This window comes from Leptodactylus fuscus, chromosome 11 (genome assembly GCF_031893055.1).
Source record: "Leptodactylus fuscus isolate aLepFus1 chromosome 11, aLepFus1.hap2, whole genome shotgun sequence".
Lineage (NCBI taxonomy): Eukaryota > Metazoa > Chordata > Amphibia > Anura > Leptodactylidae > Leptodactylus > Leptodactylus fuscus.
In genome coordinates, this window is record NC_134275.1 from 45,948,655 (window position 1) to 45,969,524 (window position 20,870).

At 43.4% G+C, this 20,870-nt stretch overlaps 1 protein-coding gene across 1 annotated transcript; it reads right to left on the minus strand.

Annotated features, from left to right (window-relative positions):
- Positions 1-1,005: 1,005 nt before the first annotated feature.
- On the minus strand, positions 1,006-7,432 carry LOC142185419 (lysozyme C-2-like). Its single transcript, XM_075260846.1, has 4 exons — positions 7,288-7,432; positions 3,518-3,676; positions 1,513-1,591; positions 1,006-1,092 (listed from the first exon to the last, which is right to left on the minus strand). The coding sequence occupies exons 1-4, from the start codon at positions 7,421-7,423 to the stop codon at positions 1,026-1,028; spliced, it is 441 nt and encodes a 146-aa protein (XP_075116947.1). The 5' UTR covers positions 7,424-7,432; the 3' UTR covers positions 1,006-1,025.
- Between the last annotated feature and the right edge of the window lie 13,438 nt (positions 7,433-20,870).

Here is a 20,870-nt window from a genome sequence, read left to right on the forward strand (position 1 = left end):
GTGTGTTCCATTCAGGATCCTGGGAAAGCTGGGTTGCGGCGATTGAGCCCGTCAGTGCCACGTTACACTGACAAGCTTCTCCCTGGAATTGAAGTTATATGTAAGCCCAATATATTCTTTGAATTCCCAGTGAGACAATGGCACTATATACAAGTAGCAAAAATAGTGGGTGTATATAGCCCCAATTCTATTGCTAGGGGACTTGCAGGGTATTTCTGGGGTGAAGGTGGGGGGGCACACCGTTGGAACGGGTATCGGGGGTATATATCGGGTATACGGGAATACACTGACAGTGTATTCCATTCAGGATCCTGGGAAAGCTGGGTTGCGGCGATTGAGCCCGTCAGTGCCACGTTACACTGACAAGCTTCTCCCTGGAATTTAGCTCTTATAAGAGCTGTTGGTTGTCTTCTCCTTCCTATCCTAGCCTGTCCCTGCCTACCCAGAATCTAAGCCCTAGCTAACTGGACGGAAACCTCCGTCCCCGGTGAATTGCAAGCTCAGAATGACGCGAAGCTGGGCGTCGCTGTTCTTTTAAATTAGAGGTCACATGTTTTCGGCAGCCAATGGGTTTTGCCTACTTTTTTCAACGTCACCGGTGTCGTAGTTCCTGTCCCACCTACCCTGCGCTGTTATTGGAGCAAAAAAGGCGCCAGGGAAGGTGGGAGGGGAATCGAGTAATGGCGCACTTTACCACGCGGTGTTCGATTCGATTCGAACATGCCGAACAGCCTAATATCCGATCGAACATGAGTTCGATAGAACACTGTTCGCTCATCTCTAATAGTAAGGCCTATGAGATGAAAGTCAGTAGGTCAGATCGGAGTTTCCATGAAGACTAGAGTTCTTCAGCACATTGACCAGTTCACATTTAGTGAAGACCTTGGAATTTGTAGACCAGAAGAATGTAAGACAAGGCATATGTGGCTGTCAAAATCTTTATTTTCCATCAAATACTATTAAATACAATGCGTTCATAATCTGAAAGAATCTTTGGGTGTTTTTATTGGGTTCACATCTCCTCCTTACAGAGCACATCCACTGACAAAGCTGCTCACGTCCTTGTTCTTGCAGTAGTTGTTCCAAGCCACCCTTTATAGAATGAAAAATTTTATTATTCTCTTATTTCCCATCTAGAAATGTCATATTAACCCTTTGTTTACTTCAATAAACTCCCCACAGGCCATTGAATGTATTGCAAATAGGTGATTGAAAAGGGAAAAAAAATGTTCATAGAATTCCTACTGTCTTATGGTGTAGAAACATGGCTTCTATTTCTCACACACAACCCCTAGTGCTACTCCTGTCTAGGGGCTGTGCCTGGTAAGGGAATGGAACTGACCTGCAATACCATACACAGCCACTAGTTAAGAGTGGGGCTGTCTAGGGGCTGTGACTAGTAAGCGAATGGAACCAAACTGCAATACCATACACAGCCACTAGGGGCTGTTTAAAGCTGATCCTTTTTTTAGACAGTCTCTTTAAGAGAATTCACGCCACAAAGTTACTTACCAGGCTCCCATGCCATTGGGATCTCTGACAACTCTCTTAGCACATGTGATGTCATCATTGATGTCATCATTCATCAAACCTTTAAGAAAATTACATTAAAAGCTGTTACATATCAATATAAGTATGATCGGTGTGTCATAGGGTTATTTACTGAAGATCAAAGAAATTGGCTGTCCTCCAGTTAGACATCGGGGAACCTCTATGATAATGCTTAACTGAAGTTTATTAGTCAATGGCTGTCTGGTTTTCAGAATGTTCCTAGCCCTGTTTCGAGGTTCTAAACTGGGTCAGACATTGATTTGTTGGGTAATTAATAGAGATAAGCAAATCAATTTGGATTGAACAAAACTCAACCCAAATTTTCCAAATATTTCAGTCTTGACCTGGAGGTTCTTTACCCACGAAACCCTATTCTCTGAAGTCATACTTCCAGGGTGCCTACCTATAGGTGGACCTGCTAGAGAGATGACTTTCTACGTTCTTAGAAGAGCTCATTTGCATTTTTCTCAGGGAGCTCTATCTATAAGAATGAATACTTGGATGAAACTCAATAAATTAATATAAATATATGTTTTATTATTACATTTTTCAAAGTGGGAGGGACAAAGAAAGAAAAATTCCCAACCTTAAAGGGATATGCCACAAAAGTTTGGAATTGATTTACTTTCCTCGGTTCCTGGACAGTCACGTGCAAAGGGGAAAGTGGAGAGTGCCAGAGTCTCTATAACTCCCTACAATTTGGAAGACGAGGTCATTGAAGTCTGACAACTCTTTTCTCATGAAAGTTGGGATAAATGGAGAACTCCTGGGAATGATGCAAATGTATCTCATATAACAAAGTTTCGGGGAGGTTGCAGGAAACCCAGACAAGTTATCGGAGGAAGTACAGGTCTTTTGGGTTATGATTCTTTTTTTGCACAATTAAAGGACAGCTCTATCCAGATGGGACATTGGGAGGATCATTTGCTTGGACAATTCTACAATCCTGGTAGCATCTCCTACAAAGAAACTTCCAGGGTCATATGGGTGCTTAGGTTACCAAACCACCAGCTCTCCCAGAAGCACAAAGTATGAGTAGGATATGCAGCCACCCTATTAGTATCCAGGACTACTGTATAGGACATTCAACAGGCTGAAGTGATTATGGAAAACTCCTTAAAGGGATTCTACCATTAAAATCAATTTTTTCTCTTTGATACGTAGGAATAGCCTTAAGAAAGGCTATTCTTCTCCTACCTGTAGAAGTCTTCTCTGCGCTTCCGTTCAGTAGAAATCCCGGTTTTTGTCAGTATGCAAATGAGTTCTCTCGCAGCACTGGGGGCGGTCCCCAGTGCTCAAACAGCACTGAGGGCGGCTCCAATGCTGTGAGAGTACTCTCCAGCGATGCCTCCATCTTCTTCAGGAACGTCCTCTTCATACTACAAGAAAATGGCCGCTTACCTACTGTGTAAGCGGCCATATTTCTTGTGGCCGCAGGCATGCGCAGTTGGCTCTACCTGAGGCCCAAGGCCTAGAAGTTTGACCGCCTGCGCCAGAAGAAGACGCTTGAAGAGGACGTTCCAGAAGAAGATGGAGGCGTCGCTGGAGAGTTCTCTCACAGCATTGGGGACGCCCCCAGTCCTGTTTGAGCGCTGGGGACCACCCCCAGTGCTCCGAGAGAACTCATTTGCATACCGATGAAAACCAGGAATTCTACGGAACGGTGGCGCGGAGAACACATCTAATGGTAGGAGAAGAATAGCCTTTCTTAAGGCTATCCCTACGTGTCAACAAGAAAAAAATTGATTTTAATGGTAGAATCCCTTTAAAGTAGATGTAGAGGTTTAAAAAAACATGACTTGTGTTCTTGTGTCGCTGCTCAGCCCTGTTTAATTCATTTCAGTTGACTTGCAATACGAGTAAAATCCCACAGACAGATGTGACAGTGTCTTTGGAAGAAAGTCCCCATGTTTTTCTTATCATGAACAACCCCTTTAATAACTAAATCATCTCTGTCTTTACTCACTGTTACAGCTGATGCTACAAGCGGACACAGCTCCGGAGGTCTTTCCATCATTACACCACCAGTAGCTGTTGATCTGGAAGACTCCATAGTCCCGGCTCCAGCCATTGTCGTACATGGCGTTGGTGGTGTAGCGGCTTTCATAGTAGGCCATACACATCCCTTTAAAAAGACATTACCTATTAGGGCCATAGAAGAAGACGGCCTATAAAAAATATACATGATGCCAACACATGGAATATGGCTTCTATCACCATGACTTACTGTGAATACCTGAACATGAAATCACCACTGAAGACTACTGGGTTATTCCCATCAAGAAGTCTCTACAATGCCAACCTGAGCTTTGGCTTCTATCTAGGGGAACAAATTAGACGTCTACATGATGCAAAACTGACTTCACCAGTCTATTGCACAAACTTGAGCTTTTGTCTATCTCTATGGTGCCAACCTAAGCTTTGTCTATCTCTATGGTGCCAACCTAAGCTTTGTCTATCTCTATGGTGCTAACCTAAGATTTGTCTATCTCTATGGTGCTAACCTAAGCTTTGTCTATCTCTATGGTGCCAACCTAAGCTTTGTCTATCTCTATGGTGCTAACCTAAGCTTTGTCTATCTCTATGGTGCTAACCTAAGCTTTGTCTATCTCTATGGTGCCAACCTAAGCTTTGTCTATCTCTATGGTGCCAACCTAAGCTTTGTCTATCTCTATGGTGCTAACCTAAGCTTTGTCTATCTCTATGGTGCCAACTTAAGCTTTGTCTATCTCTATGGTGCCAACCTAAGCTTTGTCTATCTCTATGGTGCTAACCTAAGCTTTGTCTATCTCTATGGTGCCAACCTAAGCTTTGTCTATCTCTATGGTGCCAACCTAAGCTTTGTCTATCTCTATGGTGCCAACCTAAGCTTTGTCTATCTCTATGGTGCTAACCTAAGCTTTGTCTATCTCTATGGTGCCAACCTAAGCTTTGTCTATCTCTATGGTGCTAACCTAAGATTTGTCTATCTCTATGGTGCTAACCTAAGCTTTGTCTATCTCTATGGTGCCAACCTAAGCTTTGTCTATCTCTATGGTGCCAACCTAAGCTTTGTCTATCTCTATGGTGCTAACCTAAGCTTTGCCTATCTCTATGGTGCCAACCTAAGCTTTGTCTATCTCTATGGTGCCAACCTAAGCTTTGTCTATCTCTATGGTGCCAACCTAAGCTTTGTCTATCTCTATGGTGCCAACCTAAGCTTTGTCTATCTCTATGGTGCCAACCTAAGCTTTGTCTATCTCTATGGTGCCAACCTAAGCTTTGTCTATCTCTATGGTGCTAACCTAAGCTTTGTCTATCTCTATGGTGCCAACCTAAGCTTTGTCTATCTCTATGGTGCTAACCTAAGCTTTGTCTATCTCTATGGTGCCAACCTAAGCTTTGTCTATCTCTATGGTGCCAACCTAAGCTTTGTCTATCTCTATGGTGCCAACCTAAGCTTTGTCTATCTCTATGGTGCTAACCTAAGCTTTGTCTATCTCTATGGTGCCAACCTAAGCTTTGTCTATCTCTATGGTGCCAACCTAAGCTTTGTCTATCTCTATGGTGCCAACTTAAGCTTTGTCTATCTCTATGGTGCCAACCTAGGGTTTGTCTATCTCTATGGTGCTAACCTAAGCTTTGTCTATCTCTATGGTGCCAACCTAAGCTTTGTCTATCTCTATGGTGCTAACCTAAGATTTGTCTATCTCTATGGTGCTAACCTAAGCTTTGTCTATCTCTATGGTGCCAACCTAAGCTTTGTCTATCTCTATGGTGCCAACCTAAGCTTTGTCTATCTCTATGGTGCTAACCTAAGCTTTGTCTATCTCTATGGTGCCAACTTAAGCTTTGTCTATCTCTATGGTGCCAACCTAAGCTTTGTCTATCTCTATGGTGCTAACCTAAGCTTTGTCTATCTCTATGGTGCCAACCTAAGCTTTGTCTATCTCTATGGTGCCAACCTAAGCTTTGTCTATCTCTATGGTGCCAACCTAAGCTTTGTCTATCTCTATGGTGCTAACCTAAGCTTTGTCTATCTCTATGGTGCCAACCTAAGCTTTGTCTATCTCTATGGTGCTAACCTAAGATTTGACTATCTCTATGGTGCTAACCTAAGCTTTGTCTATCTCTATGGTGCCAACCTAAGCTTTGTCTATCTCTATGGTGCCAACCTAAGCTTTGTCTATCTCTATGGTGCTAACCTAAGCTTTGCCTATCTCTATGGTGCCAACCTAAGCTTTGTCTATCTCTATGGTGCCAACCTAAGCTTTGTCTATCTCTATGGTGCCAACCTAAGCTTTGTCTATCTCTATGGTGCCAACCTAAGCTTTGTCTATCTCTATGGTGCCAACCTAAGCTTTGTCTATCTCTATGGTGCCAACCTAAGCTTTGTCTATCTCTATGGTGCTAACCTAAGCTTTGTCTATCTCTATGGTGCCAACCTAAGCTTTGTCTATCTCTATGGTGCCAACCTAAGCTTTGTCTATCTCTATGGTGCCAACCTAAGCTTTGTCTATCTCTATGGTGCCAACCTAAGCTTTGTCTATCTCTATGGTGCCAACCTAAGCTTTGTCTATCTCTATGGTGCTAACCTAAGCTTTGTCTATCTCTATGGTGCCAACCTAAGCTTTGTCTATCTCTATGGTGCCAACCTAAGCTTTGTCTATCTCTATTGTGCCAACTTAAGCTTTGTCTATCTCTATGGTGCCAACCTAAGGTTTGTCTATCTCTATGGTGCTAACCTAAGCTTTGTCTATCTCTATGGTGCCAACCTAAGCTTTGTCTATCTCTATGGTGCCAACCTAAGCTTTGTCTATCTCTATGGTGCCAACCTAAGCTTTGTCTATCTCTATGGTGCCAACCTAAGCTTTGTCTATCTCTATGGTGCCAACCTAAGCTTTGTCTATCTCTATGGTGCCAACCTAAGCTTTGTCTATCTCTATGGTGCTAACCTAAGCTTTGTCTATCTCTATGGTGCCAACCTAAGCTTTGTCTATCTCTATGGTGCTAACCTAAGCTTTGTCTATCTCTATGGTGCCAACCTAAGCTTTGTCTATCTCTATGGTGCCAACCTAAGCTTTGTCTATCTCTATGGTGCCAACCTAAGCTTTGTCTATCTCTATGGTGCTAACCTAAGCTTTGTCTATCTCTATGGTGCCAACCTAAGCTTTGTCTATCTCTATGGTGCCAACCTAAGCTTTGTCTATCTCTATGGTGCCAACTTAAGCTTTGTCTATCTCTATGGTGCCAACCTAAGCTTTGTCTATCTCTATGGTGCTAACCTAAGCTTTGTCTATCTCTATGGTGCCAACCTAAGCTTTGTCTATCTCTATGGTGCCAACCTAAGCTTTGTCTATCTCTATGGTGCCAACCTAAGCTTTGTCTATCTCTATGGTGCCAACCTAAGCTTTGTCTATCTCTATGGTGCCAACCTAAGCTTTGTCTATCTCTATGGTGCCAACCTAAGCTTTGTCTATCTCTATGGTGCTAACCTAAGCTTTGTCTATCTCTATGGTGCCAACCTAAGCTTTGTCTATCTCTATGGTGCTAACCTAAGCTTTGTCTATCTCTATGGTGCTAACCTGACATCTTGTTTGTTTCTAAAGTGCCGACCTGAGCTTTTTTCTTTCTCTTAAGTGCCAACCTTAGCATTTACTTTGCTCTATGGCAAATAGTACAGTAGCTTGAACATTTCTATAGACATAGGATGGATGTATCGAAAAGTAACAAAAGGTAACAAGATCATATACATACAGTTGGCCAGACTGTAGCCATAGTATCCATCAAGACCGGCGTTCTTCAGGACTTTGGCCAGTTCACATTTGGTGAAGACTTTGGCATCGCTGGCCACGAAGATGGTGAGGAAGATGAGACAGAAGGCAGCCTTCATTGTGCTGGGTATTGGCTTATGTTACTGGCTAGAAGAGAAGCAATTGTGATGGGGTGGACAGGCTTTATATATGGACGGGATGTTTGCACCTTTAAGGAACCATTAACCAGCATTACATAAATGTATGGATAAGGCATAGCTGTTATTCATTATGGAAATATGTCAGTGGGAAACGATCCATCTGCTTCCTAGTCAGTGTGACTCTTTATACAGCATCAGTAGCGCCCACCACTGAAATGCTGAAAATAGCAAATCTACACTGCTATACAGTGCTATTAATATCTAAGACTGACAACCAATAAGGCTCCCAATACGACTTCTTGTCACCAAAAGTCCTGCATTCTCCTGCAATCTGACCCGACTGATCTGATCTCCCTGCTTTGTGGGAGAGCTTCTTTAAGCTGTGTTTGTTACAATTCTCTGTACATACTATGATCATACATGATGTGTATGGCACCAATAGGTACTGCAAATGCACACCAGCCAACATAAGGCCATCGCTGGACAGAGGTAGCCTACTATGAATGATGAAGGTCATATCCATACAGCTGGTCAGATTAGAGCTGTAGTAGCCATCAAGACCAGTGTTCTTCAGCACTCTGACCACCTCACATAATGTATCGCTGGCCAGGAAGCATGTGAAAGAGCTGAAATATAAGACAAAGCATACATTCCCTTCAAGATCTTTATTCTTATTAACTACTGTAAAATACAAATCAGCCATGATCTGAAAGAATCTCAGGGTGTTCTGAAGGCACTGCCATGGGGTCCGCATCTCGGCCTCACAGAGCACATCCACTGACGAAGCTGCTCACATCCTTGTTCTTGCAGTATCTGTTCCATGTGATCCTAGAGAATAAAGATCAATGATTATGCTACTATTTCCCATCTCGCCATCTTATACTAACCCCTTATTTCCTTCTGTGTGTCCTCTAAAGGTTGATTTTTCACTGAAATTAACTTGAAAAAGTGCCTGAATAGGGAAAACTGTCCAAAGTGAATTGTATCTTATGATGTAGTAATGATGTAGTTGTGGCTAATAAGTGACTGGAACTGAACTGCAATACCAGACATAAAAAGAGATGCTTAGTTGCTTACCAGGCTTCCATGCCTTCGGGATTTTGGACACATTTATTGGCACATAAATGTCATCAGTGATGTCATCATCCACCATCCCTTTACGAAAAGTACAATAAAAGCTGTTATATGTTAATTTAATTCCACCCTCTATGTCATAGGGCTATTTTCCTAAGAGTATGAAAATTTAGAAAAACTGTGGCTGTAGTGCTACCTATAGGCAGCTAACCTATAAGTCAATGTCTGACCCATTATAAAATAGGATGAAGGACATCAATCCAACCAAACATTTATTGACTAATTACCCTCATCATGTTCTGAGACTCTTTTATAGGTCAGATGAGCAGCACGATGGCTCAGTAGTTAGCAGGGTGGCTCAGTGGTTACCAGTATTGCCTTGCAGCACTAGAGTGTGGGATTCAAATTTGATGAAGGGGCAACATCTGCATGGAGGAGGTTGTATGTTCTCCCTATGTCTGCATGGGTTTCCTACAACATGCCAAAAATATACTGGCAGGTAAATTGACTCCCTGTACAAACAACTGACCCATGTGGGTGTTGGGGACGAGCGCCTGCGTGGCAGCCACTAACTCCCTTGCACAATACTCCGCATGCTTCGAATCCATGAAAAAAGCACATGACAAATGTTGGGCTATTGACTTTTAGGGCATCTACCTATAGGTGGCGCTACATGAGACATTTTCTTCCTTATTAAGGTGAGCTAATTTGCATATTTCTTCCTCTCTACTTCACTGGATCACCTTAATAAGAACTAGTAACCAACCCCCCCCCCAAAATAAAAAAAAGGAAAAAAGTTCTTATAAGTTATTTTATTACTAGAGATGAGCGAACACTAAAATGTTCGAGGTTCGAAATTCGATTCGAACAGCCGCTCACTGTTCGAGTGTTCGAATGGGTTTCGAACCCCATTATAGTCTATGGGGAACATAAACTCGTTAAGGGGGAAACCCAAATTCGTGTCTGGAGGGTCACCAAGTCCACTATGACACCCCAGGAAATGATACCAACACCCTGGAATGACACTGGGACAGCAGGGGAAGCATGTCTGGGGGCATAAAAGTCACTTTATTTCATGGAAATCCCTGTCAGTTTGCGATTTTCGCAAGCTAACTTTTCCCCATAGAAATGCATTGGCCAGTGCTGATTGGCCAGAGTACGGAACTCGACCAATCAGCGCTGGCTCTGCTGGAGGAGGCGGAGTCTAAGATCGCTCCACACCAGTCTCCATTCAGGTCCGACCTTAGACTCCGCCTCCTCCGGCAGAGCCAGCGCTGATTGGCCGAAGGCTGGCCAATGCATTCCTATGCGAATGCAGAGACTTAGCAGTGCTGAGTCAGTTTTGCTCAACTACACATCTGATGCACACTCGGCACTGCTACATCAGATGTAGCAATCTGATGTAGCAGAGCCGAGGGTGCACTAGAACCCCTGTGCAAACTCAGTTCACGCTAATAGAATGCATTGGCCAGCGCTGATTGGCCAATGCATTCTATTAGCCCGATGAAGTAGAGCTGAATGTGTGTGTTAAGCACACACATTCAGCACTGCTTCATCACGCCAATGCAATGCATTAGCCAGTGCTGATTGGCCAGAGTACGGAATTCGGCCAATCAGCGCTGGCTCTGCTGGAGGAGGCGGAGTCTAAGGTCGGACCTGAATGGAGACTGGTGTGGAGCGATCTTAGACTCCGCCTCCTCCAGCAGAGCCAGCGCTGATTGGCCGAATTCCGTACTCTGGCCAATCAGCGCTGGCCAATGCATTCTATTAGCCCGATGAAGTAGAGCTGAATGTGTGTGCTAAGCACACACATTCAGCACTGCTTCATCACGCCAATACAATGCATTAGCCAGTGCTGATTGGCCAGAGTACGGAATTCGGCCAATCAGCGCTGGCTCTGCTGGAGGAGGCGGAGTCTAAGGTCGGACCTGAATGGAGACTGGTGTGGAGCGATCTTAGACTCCGCCTCCTCCAGCAGAGCCAGCGCTGATTGGCCGAATTCCGTACTCTGGCCAATCAGCGCTGGCCAATGCATTCTATTAGCCCGATGAAGTAGAGCTGAATGTGTGTGCTTAGCACACACATTCAGCTCTACTTCATCGGGCTAATAGAATGCATTGGCCAATCAGCGCTGGCCAATGCATTCTATTAGCTTGATGAAGCAGAGTGTGCACAAGGGTTCAAGCGCACCCTCGGCTCTGATGTAGCAGAGCCGAGGGTGCACAAGGGTTCAAGTGCACCCTCGGCTCTCCTACATCAGAGCCGAGGGTGCGCTTGAACCCTTGTGCAGCCTCAGCTCTGCTACATCAGAGCCGAGGGTGCGCTTGAACCCTTGTGCACACTCTGCTTCATCAAGCTAATAGAATGCATTGGCCAGCACTGATTGGCCAGAGTACGGAATTCGGCCAATCAGCGCTGGCCAATGCATCCCTATGGGAAAAAGTTTATCTCACAAAAATCACAATTACACACCCGATAGAGCCCCAAAAAGTTATTTTTAATAACATTCCCCCCTAAATAAAGGTTATCCCTAGCTATCCCTGCCTGTACAGCTATCCCTGTCTCATAGTCACAAAGTTCACATTCTCATATGACCCGGATTTGAAATCCACTATTCGTCTAAAATGGAGGTCACCTGATTTCGGCAGCCAATGACTTTTTCCAATTTTTTTCAATGCCCCCAGTGTCGTAGTTCCTGTCCCACCTCCCCTGCGCTGTTATTGGTGCAAAAAAGGCGCCAGGGAAGGTGGGAGGGGAATCGAATTTTGGCGCACTTTACCACGCGGTGTTCGATTCGATTCGAACATGGCGAACACCCTGATATCCGATCGAACATGTGTTCGATAGAACACTGTTCGCTCATCTCTATTTATTACCTTAATGTAGATAGAAAAATGAAAAAGTTATAAATTTTGGAAGGCGGGGAGGGGAAATATGAAAAAAGTTGCAGAACATTAACGAGTAAATGACCCTTCATCATTAAAGGGTTAAAAGTTAAACAATTTCACAAATATAAATCATTTTTAACCCCTTAGAGACACAGCCCAAAAAGTGACCGAAGGACCAGGCCTCTTTTTTCAAAACTGACATGTGTCACTTTAAATGGCAATAGCTTTGAGACGCTTTAACTTACACAAGTGATTCTGAGATTGTTTTTTTGTGACATATTGTACTTCATGTCAGTAGAAAATTTTTGTCGATATTTTTTGCCTTTGATTATGAAAAAATAGGAAATTTGATGAAAATTTGGAAAAAAGTGCAGTTTTCAAACTTTGAAATTGCAAGCCTTTCAAATGGAAAGCCATACTACCCAAATTTTTTGATAAATATAATTAACCATGTCTCTGATTTATGTAGAAGTCAAATTTTAATCACCCTTTCATTTTTTTCAGATATTATAAGGCTTACAAGTCAAGCAGTGATTTTCCAAATTTTCAAGAAAATTTCCAAAACACATTTTTCAAGGGACCAGTTCAGTTTTGAAGGGAACTTGAGAGGCCTCTCTTGTAAAAACCCCCATAAGTCACCCCATTCTCAAAACTGCACTCCTGAAAGAATCCAAAACAGCAGTTAGAAAGTTTCTTAACCCTTTCAGCATTTCACAGCAATTAAAACAAAACGGAGGTCAAATTTACATTTTTCAATTTCTATCACTAATATATTCATTTAGCCCTAGAATGTACACATTTACTAAGGGTTAAAGGAGAAATTGCACCCCACATTTTGTTACGCAATTTCTCCCGAACACGGCAATACCCCATATGTGCTGGTACTCTAATGTACGGGCACACGGTCGCTCTCAGAACGGATGGAGCGCTAATTGGATTTTGTAGGCCAGATTTTGCTAAAATAGATTGCAGGCACCATGTTCCTTTTGCAGAGCCCCTAAGGTGCCAAAACAGTGGAAACCCCCAAAATGTGACCCCATTTTGGAAACTAGACCCCTCAAGGAATTTATCAAGGGGTATAGTGAACACTTTGACCCTACAGGAGTGTAACAGAATTGGCCCAACAAAAGGAAAAGTGACATTTTTTGCTATAAAATGTAGCTTTAACCCCAAATTATGCATTTCCACAAGGGGTTAAAAGAGAAAATGCACCCCACAAGTTGTCAAGCATTTTCTCCCAAAAACAGGAATGCCCCACATGTGGATGTAAAGTGATGTATGGTCACACAGTGGGATAGAACAATAGTTGGAGGGTAGATTTGGCTGAAATTGGTTTTAGTTACCATGTCACATTTGTAGAGGCCTTGAAGTGCCAAAACAGTGGAAATCCCCAAAATGTGACCCCATTTTGGAAACTAGACCCCTCAAGGAATTTATCAAGGGGTATAGTGAGCCCTTTGACCCTACAGGAGTGTAACAGAATTGGCCCAACAAAAGGAAAAGTGACATTTTTTTGCTATAAAATGTAGCTTTAACCCCAAATTATGCATTTCCACAAGGGGTTAAAAGAGAAAATGCACCCCACAAGTTGTCAAGCATTTTCTCCCAAAAACAGGAATGCCCCACATGTGGATGTAAAGTGATCTATGGGCACGCTGTAAGGTCCAGAGCGGAAGGAGCGCTATTGGGATTTTGGAGGGCAAATTTAGCTTGAGTTTGTACAAGGCACCATGTTGCATTTGGAGAGCCCCTGAAGTGCCAGAACAGTAGAAACCCCCCAAAATGACCCCATTTTGGAAACTAGACCCCTCAAGGAATTTATCAAGGGGTATAGTGAGCACTTGAACCCTACAGGTGCTTCACAGATTTTTTTACCATTGAGAAGTGAAAATGAAAAATTACTTTTTTTATAATAAAATGTCACTGTAGCCCCAAATTTTTCATCTTCACGAGGGGTTAAAGGAGAAATTGCACCCCACATTTTGTTACGCAATTTCTCCCGAACACGGCAATACCCCATATGTGCTGGTACCCTAATGTACGGGCACACGGTCGCTCTCAGAACGGATGGAGCGCTAATTGGATTTTGTAGGCCAGATTTTGCTAAAATAGATTGCAGGCACCATGTTCCTTTTGCAGAGCCCCCAAGGTGCCAAAACAGTGGAAACCCCCAAAATGTGACCCCATTTTGGAAACTAGACCCCTCAAGGAATTTATCAAGGGGTATAGTGAGCACTTTGACCCTACAGGAGTGTAACAGAATTGGCCCAACAAAAGGAAAAGTGACATTTTTTGCTATAAAATGTAGCTTTAACCCCAAATTATGCATTTCCACAAGGGGTTAAAAGAGAAAATGCACCCCACAAATTGTCAAGCATTTTCTCCCAACTACAGAAATGCCCCACATGTGGACGTAAAGTGATGTATGGTCACACAGTGGGATAGAACAATAGTTGGAGGGTAGATTTGGCTGAAATTGGTTTTAGTTACCATGTCACATTTGTAGAGGCCTTGAAGTGCCAAAACAGTGGAAACCCCCAAAATGTGACCCCATTTTGGAAACTAGACCCCTTGACTTCAGTGACGTTAGTGTTAAATTACACCTCTTAAAAAATTTACCAAGAAGTATAGCAAACATTTGGATGCAGCTTGTATGGCAATAATTTATTATCCAGAAATTACTGCATAACCGGATGAAAGTAATTGTGTGCAGAGTACGTGATGGTATAAGGAGGCGATATTCCATGGAAAATAAATTCTAAAATTAATATTCCATGGAAGTGTGGTACAATCTAAAGCACTCCTTCATGCACAGGCCAGGTTTATCAGGGCAGGTGTCACACTGATAAATGGTGTCTCTCCTTATTCCTCTTTTGTAACACACTCTGCATCTTTTTTGGTTTTTCCCTTTTTTAGCAGTTTGGGGGACTTCACCGGGAAAATGTTGTCCTGGTACAATACGGGAACCATGAGTTTCAGAAGTACTGGGGCCTGGCACTTCTAGGTCCCCAAATATCAGGGACTTGATAATTGCCTCCTGAAACTCAAGGAAAGTTCCTGTGTGGCCTGCACATCGTGATAGCACGTAAGAGTTATACAATGCCATCTGAACCATGTGCACGACCAGCTTTTTGTACCACACTCTTGTTTTTCGCATGGCACTGTAGGGCTTTAGGACTTGATCAGATAGATCAACCCCTCCCATGTACCTATTGTATGCCAGGATGCAGTCTGGCTTGGAGACAGTGGTACTGGTGCCACGCAGAGGGACAGAGGTGCTGCCGCTGCCATTAGCTGTGGTCAGTACAAGGACATCCCTCTTGTCCCTATACTTGACCAGCAGCATATTCTCATTGCAGACGGCACTACTCTCACCCTTTCTGAGGCGCTGCTCAATATGTGCCCTAGGGAGGCCTCTTTGATTTCTGCGCACAGTCCCACAAGCTGCAGTTCCTCTAGAACTCAGGGACCTAAAGAGTGGGATGCTGGTGTAAAAGTTATCCACATAGAGGTGATAACCCTTGTCCAGCAGTGGGTGCATCAAATCCCACACAATTTTCCCACTAACTCCTAGGATTGGGGGGCAGTCTGGGGGCTCAATCCTTGTGTCCCTTCCTTCATACACCCTAAATTTATAAGTGTATCCTGAACTGCTCTCACATAGCTTATACATTTTAATGCCATACCGTGCCCGCTTACTGGGCAAGTATTGGCGGAATTTTAGCCTCCCTTTGAAACTGATCAGAGACTCATCAATTGCAATGTTCTGATCAGGGATGTAGGACTCTGCAAATTTGGAACTAAAGTGGTCAATGACTGGCCTAACTTTGTATAAGCGGTCAAAATTTGGGGCATCTTGGGGCGGGCACTGGGAATTATCATTGTAATGAAGGAACTTTAGGATACTTTCAAACCACTTCCTGGTCATAGCCATTCGATAGATTGGAGTGTTGTGCAAGACGTCTGTACTCCAATACTGATGAATTTTAGGTTTTTTCACTATGCCCATATGCAGAATAAGACCCCAGAAAATCTTCATTTCTGCTGCATTTACTGGGGTCCAGTTCTGTGGCCTGGCATAGGAAGAGGTGGCATTTTGTTCCAAAAATTGTTCAGCGTACAAATTCGTTTGGGCCACCATAAGATCTACAAACTCATCAGAGAAAAAGATTTTGAAAAAGTCATTTTCTCTGAAGCCCTCAGTCTCAATTTGTATTCCTGACCGGGCAACAAAGTCAGGAAGCTGAGGCTCATAATTTTCTGGGGGTGGGGTCCACATGGGCTCTACAGGTGGGGCAACTAACTCAGCAATTGTTCTGGGGCGCCTCCTTTGGGGTTGCTCATCACTGGAGGAGGAGGAGGAGGAAGAAGAGGAAAAATAAAGGAATGGGGCATTTTCCTCTTCTCCCTCGCTGGCGGTATCAGTGTCAGAGGCCAGTATGGCGTACGCCTCTTCTACTGAAAACCTTCTTTGGGATGATTGGGACATTTTTGTGTGTGTGTGGTGTTTTACTTGAGTATATAAAACTTTATTTCTTGAAACTTTATTTCTTGAAACTTTATTTCTTTGAAACTTTATTTCTTTGAAACTTTATTTCTTTGAAACTTTTTCAGTGTGGGGTGTGTGTTGTGCTTTAACACGTGTATTTTATGTAAAAAAAAAAAAAAAAAACCTTCCCTTCTATCAAAAATGGAGCTATATATAGATTGAAAAAAAATAGAAAAAAAAACTGAGCCAAAAATCACAAATGTGACCAATAACGTATATTTTATTACTGGTCAATTTGCGGTGGCGAGTTTTACAAAAAAAAAGCTTGTGCACAAACAAAATTCTCTTTTCTACCTACTAGAAAAAAAAACTGAGCCAAAAATCACAAATGTGACCAATAACGTATATTTTATTACTGGTCAATTTGCGGTGGCGAGTTTTACAAAAAAAAAAGCTTGTGCACAAACAAAATTCTCTTTTCTACCGACTAGAAAAAAAAACTGAGCCAAAAATCACAAATGTGACCAATAACGTATATTTTATTACTGGTCAATTTGCGGTGGCGAGTTTTACAAAAAAAAAGCTTGTGCACAAACAAAATTCTCTTTTCTACCTACTAGAAAAAAAAACTGAGCCAAAAATCACAAATGTGACCAATAACGTATATTTTATTACTGGTCAATTTGCGGTGGCGAGTTTTACAAAAAAAAAAGCTTGTGCACAAACAAAATTCTCTTTTCTACCTACTAGAAAAAAAAACTGAGCCAAAAATCACAAATGTGACCAGTAACGTATATTTTATTACTGGTCAATTTGCGGTGGCGAGTTTTACAAAAAAAAAAGCTTGTGCACAAACAAAAAAAAAGAAAAGGAAAAAAAAATGCAAAAATGCAAAAAAACCTAACAAAAAAATAAAATAAAATTTGGAGAAATGCCAAAAAGGGCTTTCTCAAAAAGGGGAGGGAGGTGAGTCTCTTTTCTGCACAGAATGCAGAGTTTAGGACCCAGAAGCTGGAGGAGCCAGACAGTCTCAGATGCCTCGGTCAGGAAAGGGTGGAGAGGAGATGGGAGGGGGGACGGGAGACGGCAGAGGGGAGAGATGGGCAGTAGAGGGCTGGCTGGGAGAGGACCTAGGACGTCTGGCAGAATTGATGTCTGATCGAGGTATGACGCAGCGGTAACGCAGCAATCTCACGCACAGCGCTCACAGGGCAGCACGGGTTCTGCTCTGCTCGCAATTCCCAGAGGGAGTGATGTAAGCAGAGCAGTGCCCGAAGTTTACACTGCCCTGCACGCCATTGATTGGTCAATCTGCCATGATGCTGGCAGATTGACCAATTAAAACATCTGGAGGGGGTCGCACCACTGTACGCCCCCCAAACACTCGACAGGGATTGGTGCAAGGTGTAGCTCCAATCACTGTCACTTTTGTACCGATCTGTCGGCACAGATCATTGGATCTGTGCCGGCAAGCTGCAATTGGACATTGCGAAGCAATCGTCCAATTGCAGCGATCCACGTGGCAGGGAGGGGGTTAAATCTCCCGATTCATGTAAAGAAAGTTGTCTGCTGTCATAAACAGCAGCAACCTTCTTACAGTTTCCGTGTCTTGAGACACGGAGGCTGTTTATAACCATGACGTATTATTACTTCATGGTGCGCGAAGTACCTCGCGTCCATGACGTAATAGTACGTCAAAGGTCGCTAAGGGGTTAAAGATTTAGTAAAGTAAATTTTAAAAGAATTTTCAAGATTTTGTCCAACTGTCTTGCAAAGAAGCTTCCAGGGTCATGAAGATGTTTAGCGATCAAACCCCCAGGTCTCCTGGCTGCAGAAACTATGGGTGCAGCCAGGAGACCTGGAGACTCCAGTTGTTCACGTTCATGGTATTAGCGTTAAAGCGGCTTCCATAGGAAATCATACACATTCCTTTCAAAAGAAATAACATGGCAAAAAAGACCCACCTAATATGGTGAGAAAGGTTCTGAGAACATTGGATGATGTCAACGGATGGAAGATGGTCCCATTATTGTGAAAACACCACGTGAAAATCATCATTATAGACAACTGGGTCATTCCCAATAAAGGAGCCTCCCCTTCAATGATGGACCATACCACCATATCCCATTCGCCTCATCCAGGAGTCATAAATGAGACCCATAAGCTGATGCCTCCATTATTATTATCCATTCATAGGTCTCTACTGAGATGGTAGGTCCCTCCCATTAGTAATATCAAAATATGGACCGTCTCCTATTAATGCCCCCTTCTGTTCTTAGCCCCTTCTGGTTCTTGTTTTCCCCATAGCAATTTTTTGCTTGCTAACCTTCCCACCACCCACATAAGTAAGGTATTTTGTTGGCAGGGTCTTTTCCATCAGGAGATCCGGACATAGAAAGATACAGAAGGAAGAGGGGGATATATACATAAGAGGAAATACCAGTTATGGTAGAGAAATATAAAACAAAACAAAGACACCGAGCGCACTAAGTGTAGTATTTGAGAGTACACAGATGATTAAAAACTGGGTAAGTATTAGCGTGGACCAGATGGCCTCTCACCTTATGAGGTTGTGAATAGTCACAACACTTGAAATTGTATTAGGGTGAGAGTGGCAGCAGTTCAATCCGTCACCATAATGATAAACGGATAGCAAATATATTGGCAGCTTCAAGATGTCCTCTGGAGTGGTAGAGTTCAGCAACCAATTGAGGCTTGATACTCAAAATACATAGATCTAATGTTAATAATGGTTACATCAAGCATAGTGTTTCCCGTCATGCCCTTACTTATCACAATAAAAGTTTTGCAGGTTTTAAAGTTATACCAATTGATACCATCTCACCAATAGAAACTGACAGGTTGCATTCCCTTAATAGACGGGAAATGTACTGGATGTTTAGATTAAATACCCTCCATCCAGCAGGCCTCAACATCGCCTCAGAAGATGTAAGCAAATGAGTCCCCTACATCCATTTAATTCAAGTGGTCCTCTAACCACTAACAGTCCTGCATAATCAAATAACACTCATAAGATTGTAAGGCTAATAATGGATTCTTAGGTGGTTTGACCCCCACAGACTCAGTTTTGCTGTTGGTGTAAGCAGTCTCCCATTTGTTTGATAGCCATCCTTTGCCTGCTTAGCAGTCTCTTATGGGCTGACAAATTTGACATCACCACCATCCCAGGACTGGCTGGACATGCGCACCAGGTTCCATAGAACGCCGTCACTCGCATACTCCACGTGGGGAGGCGGTAAACAGAGACGCGCGCACAGGAAGCAGTTTCCCGCCCACATCTACCAATGTGTTAAATACTCAGGTTGCTGCCGGTTGGACAAGCGTCTGACCTGACGGGACCTGGTAAGTTATGTTCTATCATGCTATACTAAGCTTTACTACATTTTGTTTACGATCTGCGGATATTGTGAGGGAGGATGTGGCACCTGGGGGATCACTTCACCCCATCCCCTTCCCTCCTCTAAATGTGATTTACAAATGGTCCCCACTAGGACCTTATTTTCAATTCCCCATATATTCAGTCACCCATATTTTATTATCTATGCATGTGGCTATGAATTTCCTTGCCTTCCATTTCCCTCTGTCATTGACCCTTCATCAACCACTGGGTTGTGGGAAATTTCAATCTTCAACTTTTTTTGTATCTGGCGAACACCAATGTCATTTGTATCAATTTGTATCCATTCAGAGCACAATCTGCTACTGTGTTACATGTTTACCACTACTGTTTTATATTTATTTACGTTCCATTCATTCACAATATTGACTGTGGGTGCGCACTATCCAACAGTTGGATCACTATTTTGATCATTACTAGAGATGAGCGAACACTAAAATGTTCGAGGTTCGAAATTCGATTCGAACAGCCGCTCACTGTTCGAGTGTTCGAATGGGTTTCGAACCCCATTATAGTCTATGGGGAACATAAACTCGTTAAGGGGGAAACCCAAATTCGTGTCTGGAGGGTCACCAAGTCCACTATGACACCCCAGGAAATGATACCAACACCCTGGAATGACACTGGGACAGCAGGGGAAGCATGTCTGGGGGCATAAAAGTCACTTTATTTCATGGAAATCCCTGTCAGTTTGCGATTTTCGCAAGCTAACTTTTCCCCATAGAAATGCATTGGCCAGTGCTGATTGGCCAGAGTACGGAACTCGACCAATCAGCGCTGGCTCTGCTGGAGGAGGCGGAGTCTAAGATCGCTCCACACCAGTCTCCATTCAGGTCCGATCTTAGACTCCGCCTCCTCCGGCAGAGCCAGCGCTGATTGGCCGAAGGCTGGCCAATGCATTCCTATGCGAATGCAGAGACTTAGCAGTGCTGAGTCAGTTTTGCTCAACTACACATCTGATGCACACTCGGCACTGCTACATCAGATGTAGCAATCTGATGTAGCAGAGCCGAGGGTGCACTAGAACCCCTGTGCTAACTCAGTTCACGCTAATAGAATGCATTGGCCAGCGCTGATTGGCCAATGCATTCTATTAGCCCGATGAAGTAGAGCTGAATGTGTGTGCTAAGCACACTCATTCAGCACTGCTTCATCACGCCAATACAATGCATTAGCCAGTGCTGATTGGCCAGAGTACGGAATTCGGCCAATCAGCGCTGGCCAATGCATTCTATTAGCCCGATGAAGTAGAGCTGAATGTGTGTGCTAAGCACACACATTCAGCACTGCTTCATCACGCCAATACAATGCATTAGCCAGTGCTGATTGGCCAGAGTACGGAATTCGGCCAATCAGTGCTGGCCAATGCATTCTATTAGCCCGATGAAGTAGAGCTGAATGTGTGTGCTAAGCATACACATTCAGCACTGCTTCATCACGCCAATACAATGCATTAGCCAGTGCTGATTGGCCAGAGTACGGAATTCGGCCAATCAGCGCTGGCTCTGCTGGAGGAGGCGGAGTCTAAGGTCGGACCTGAATGGAGACTGGTGTGGA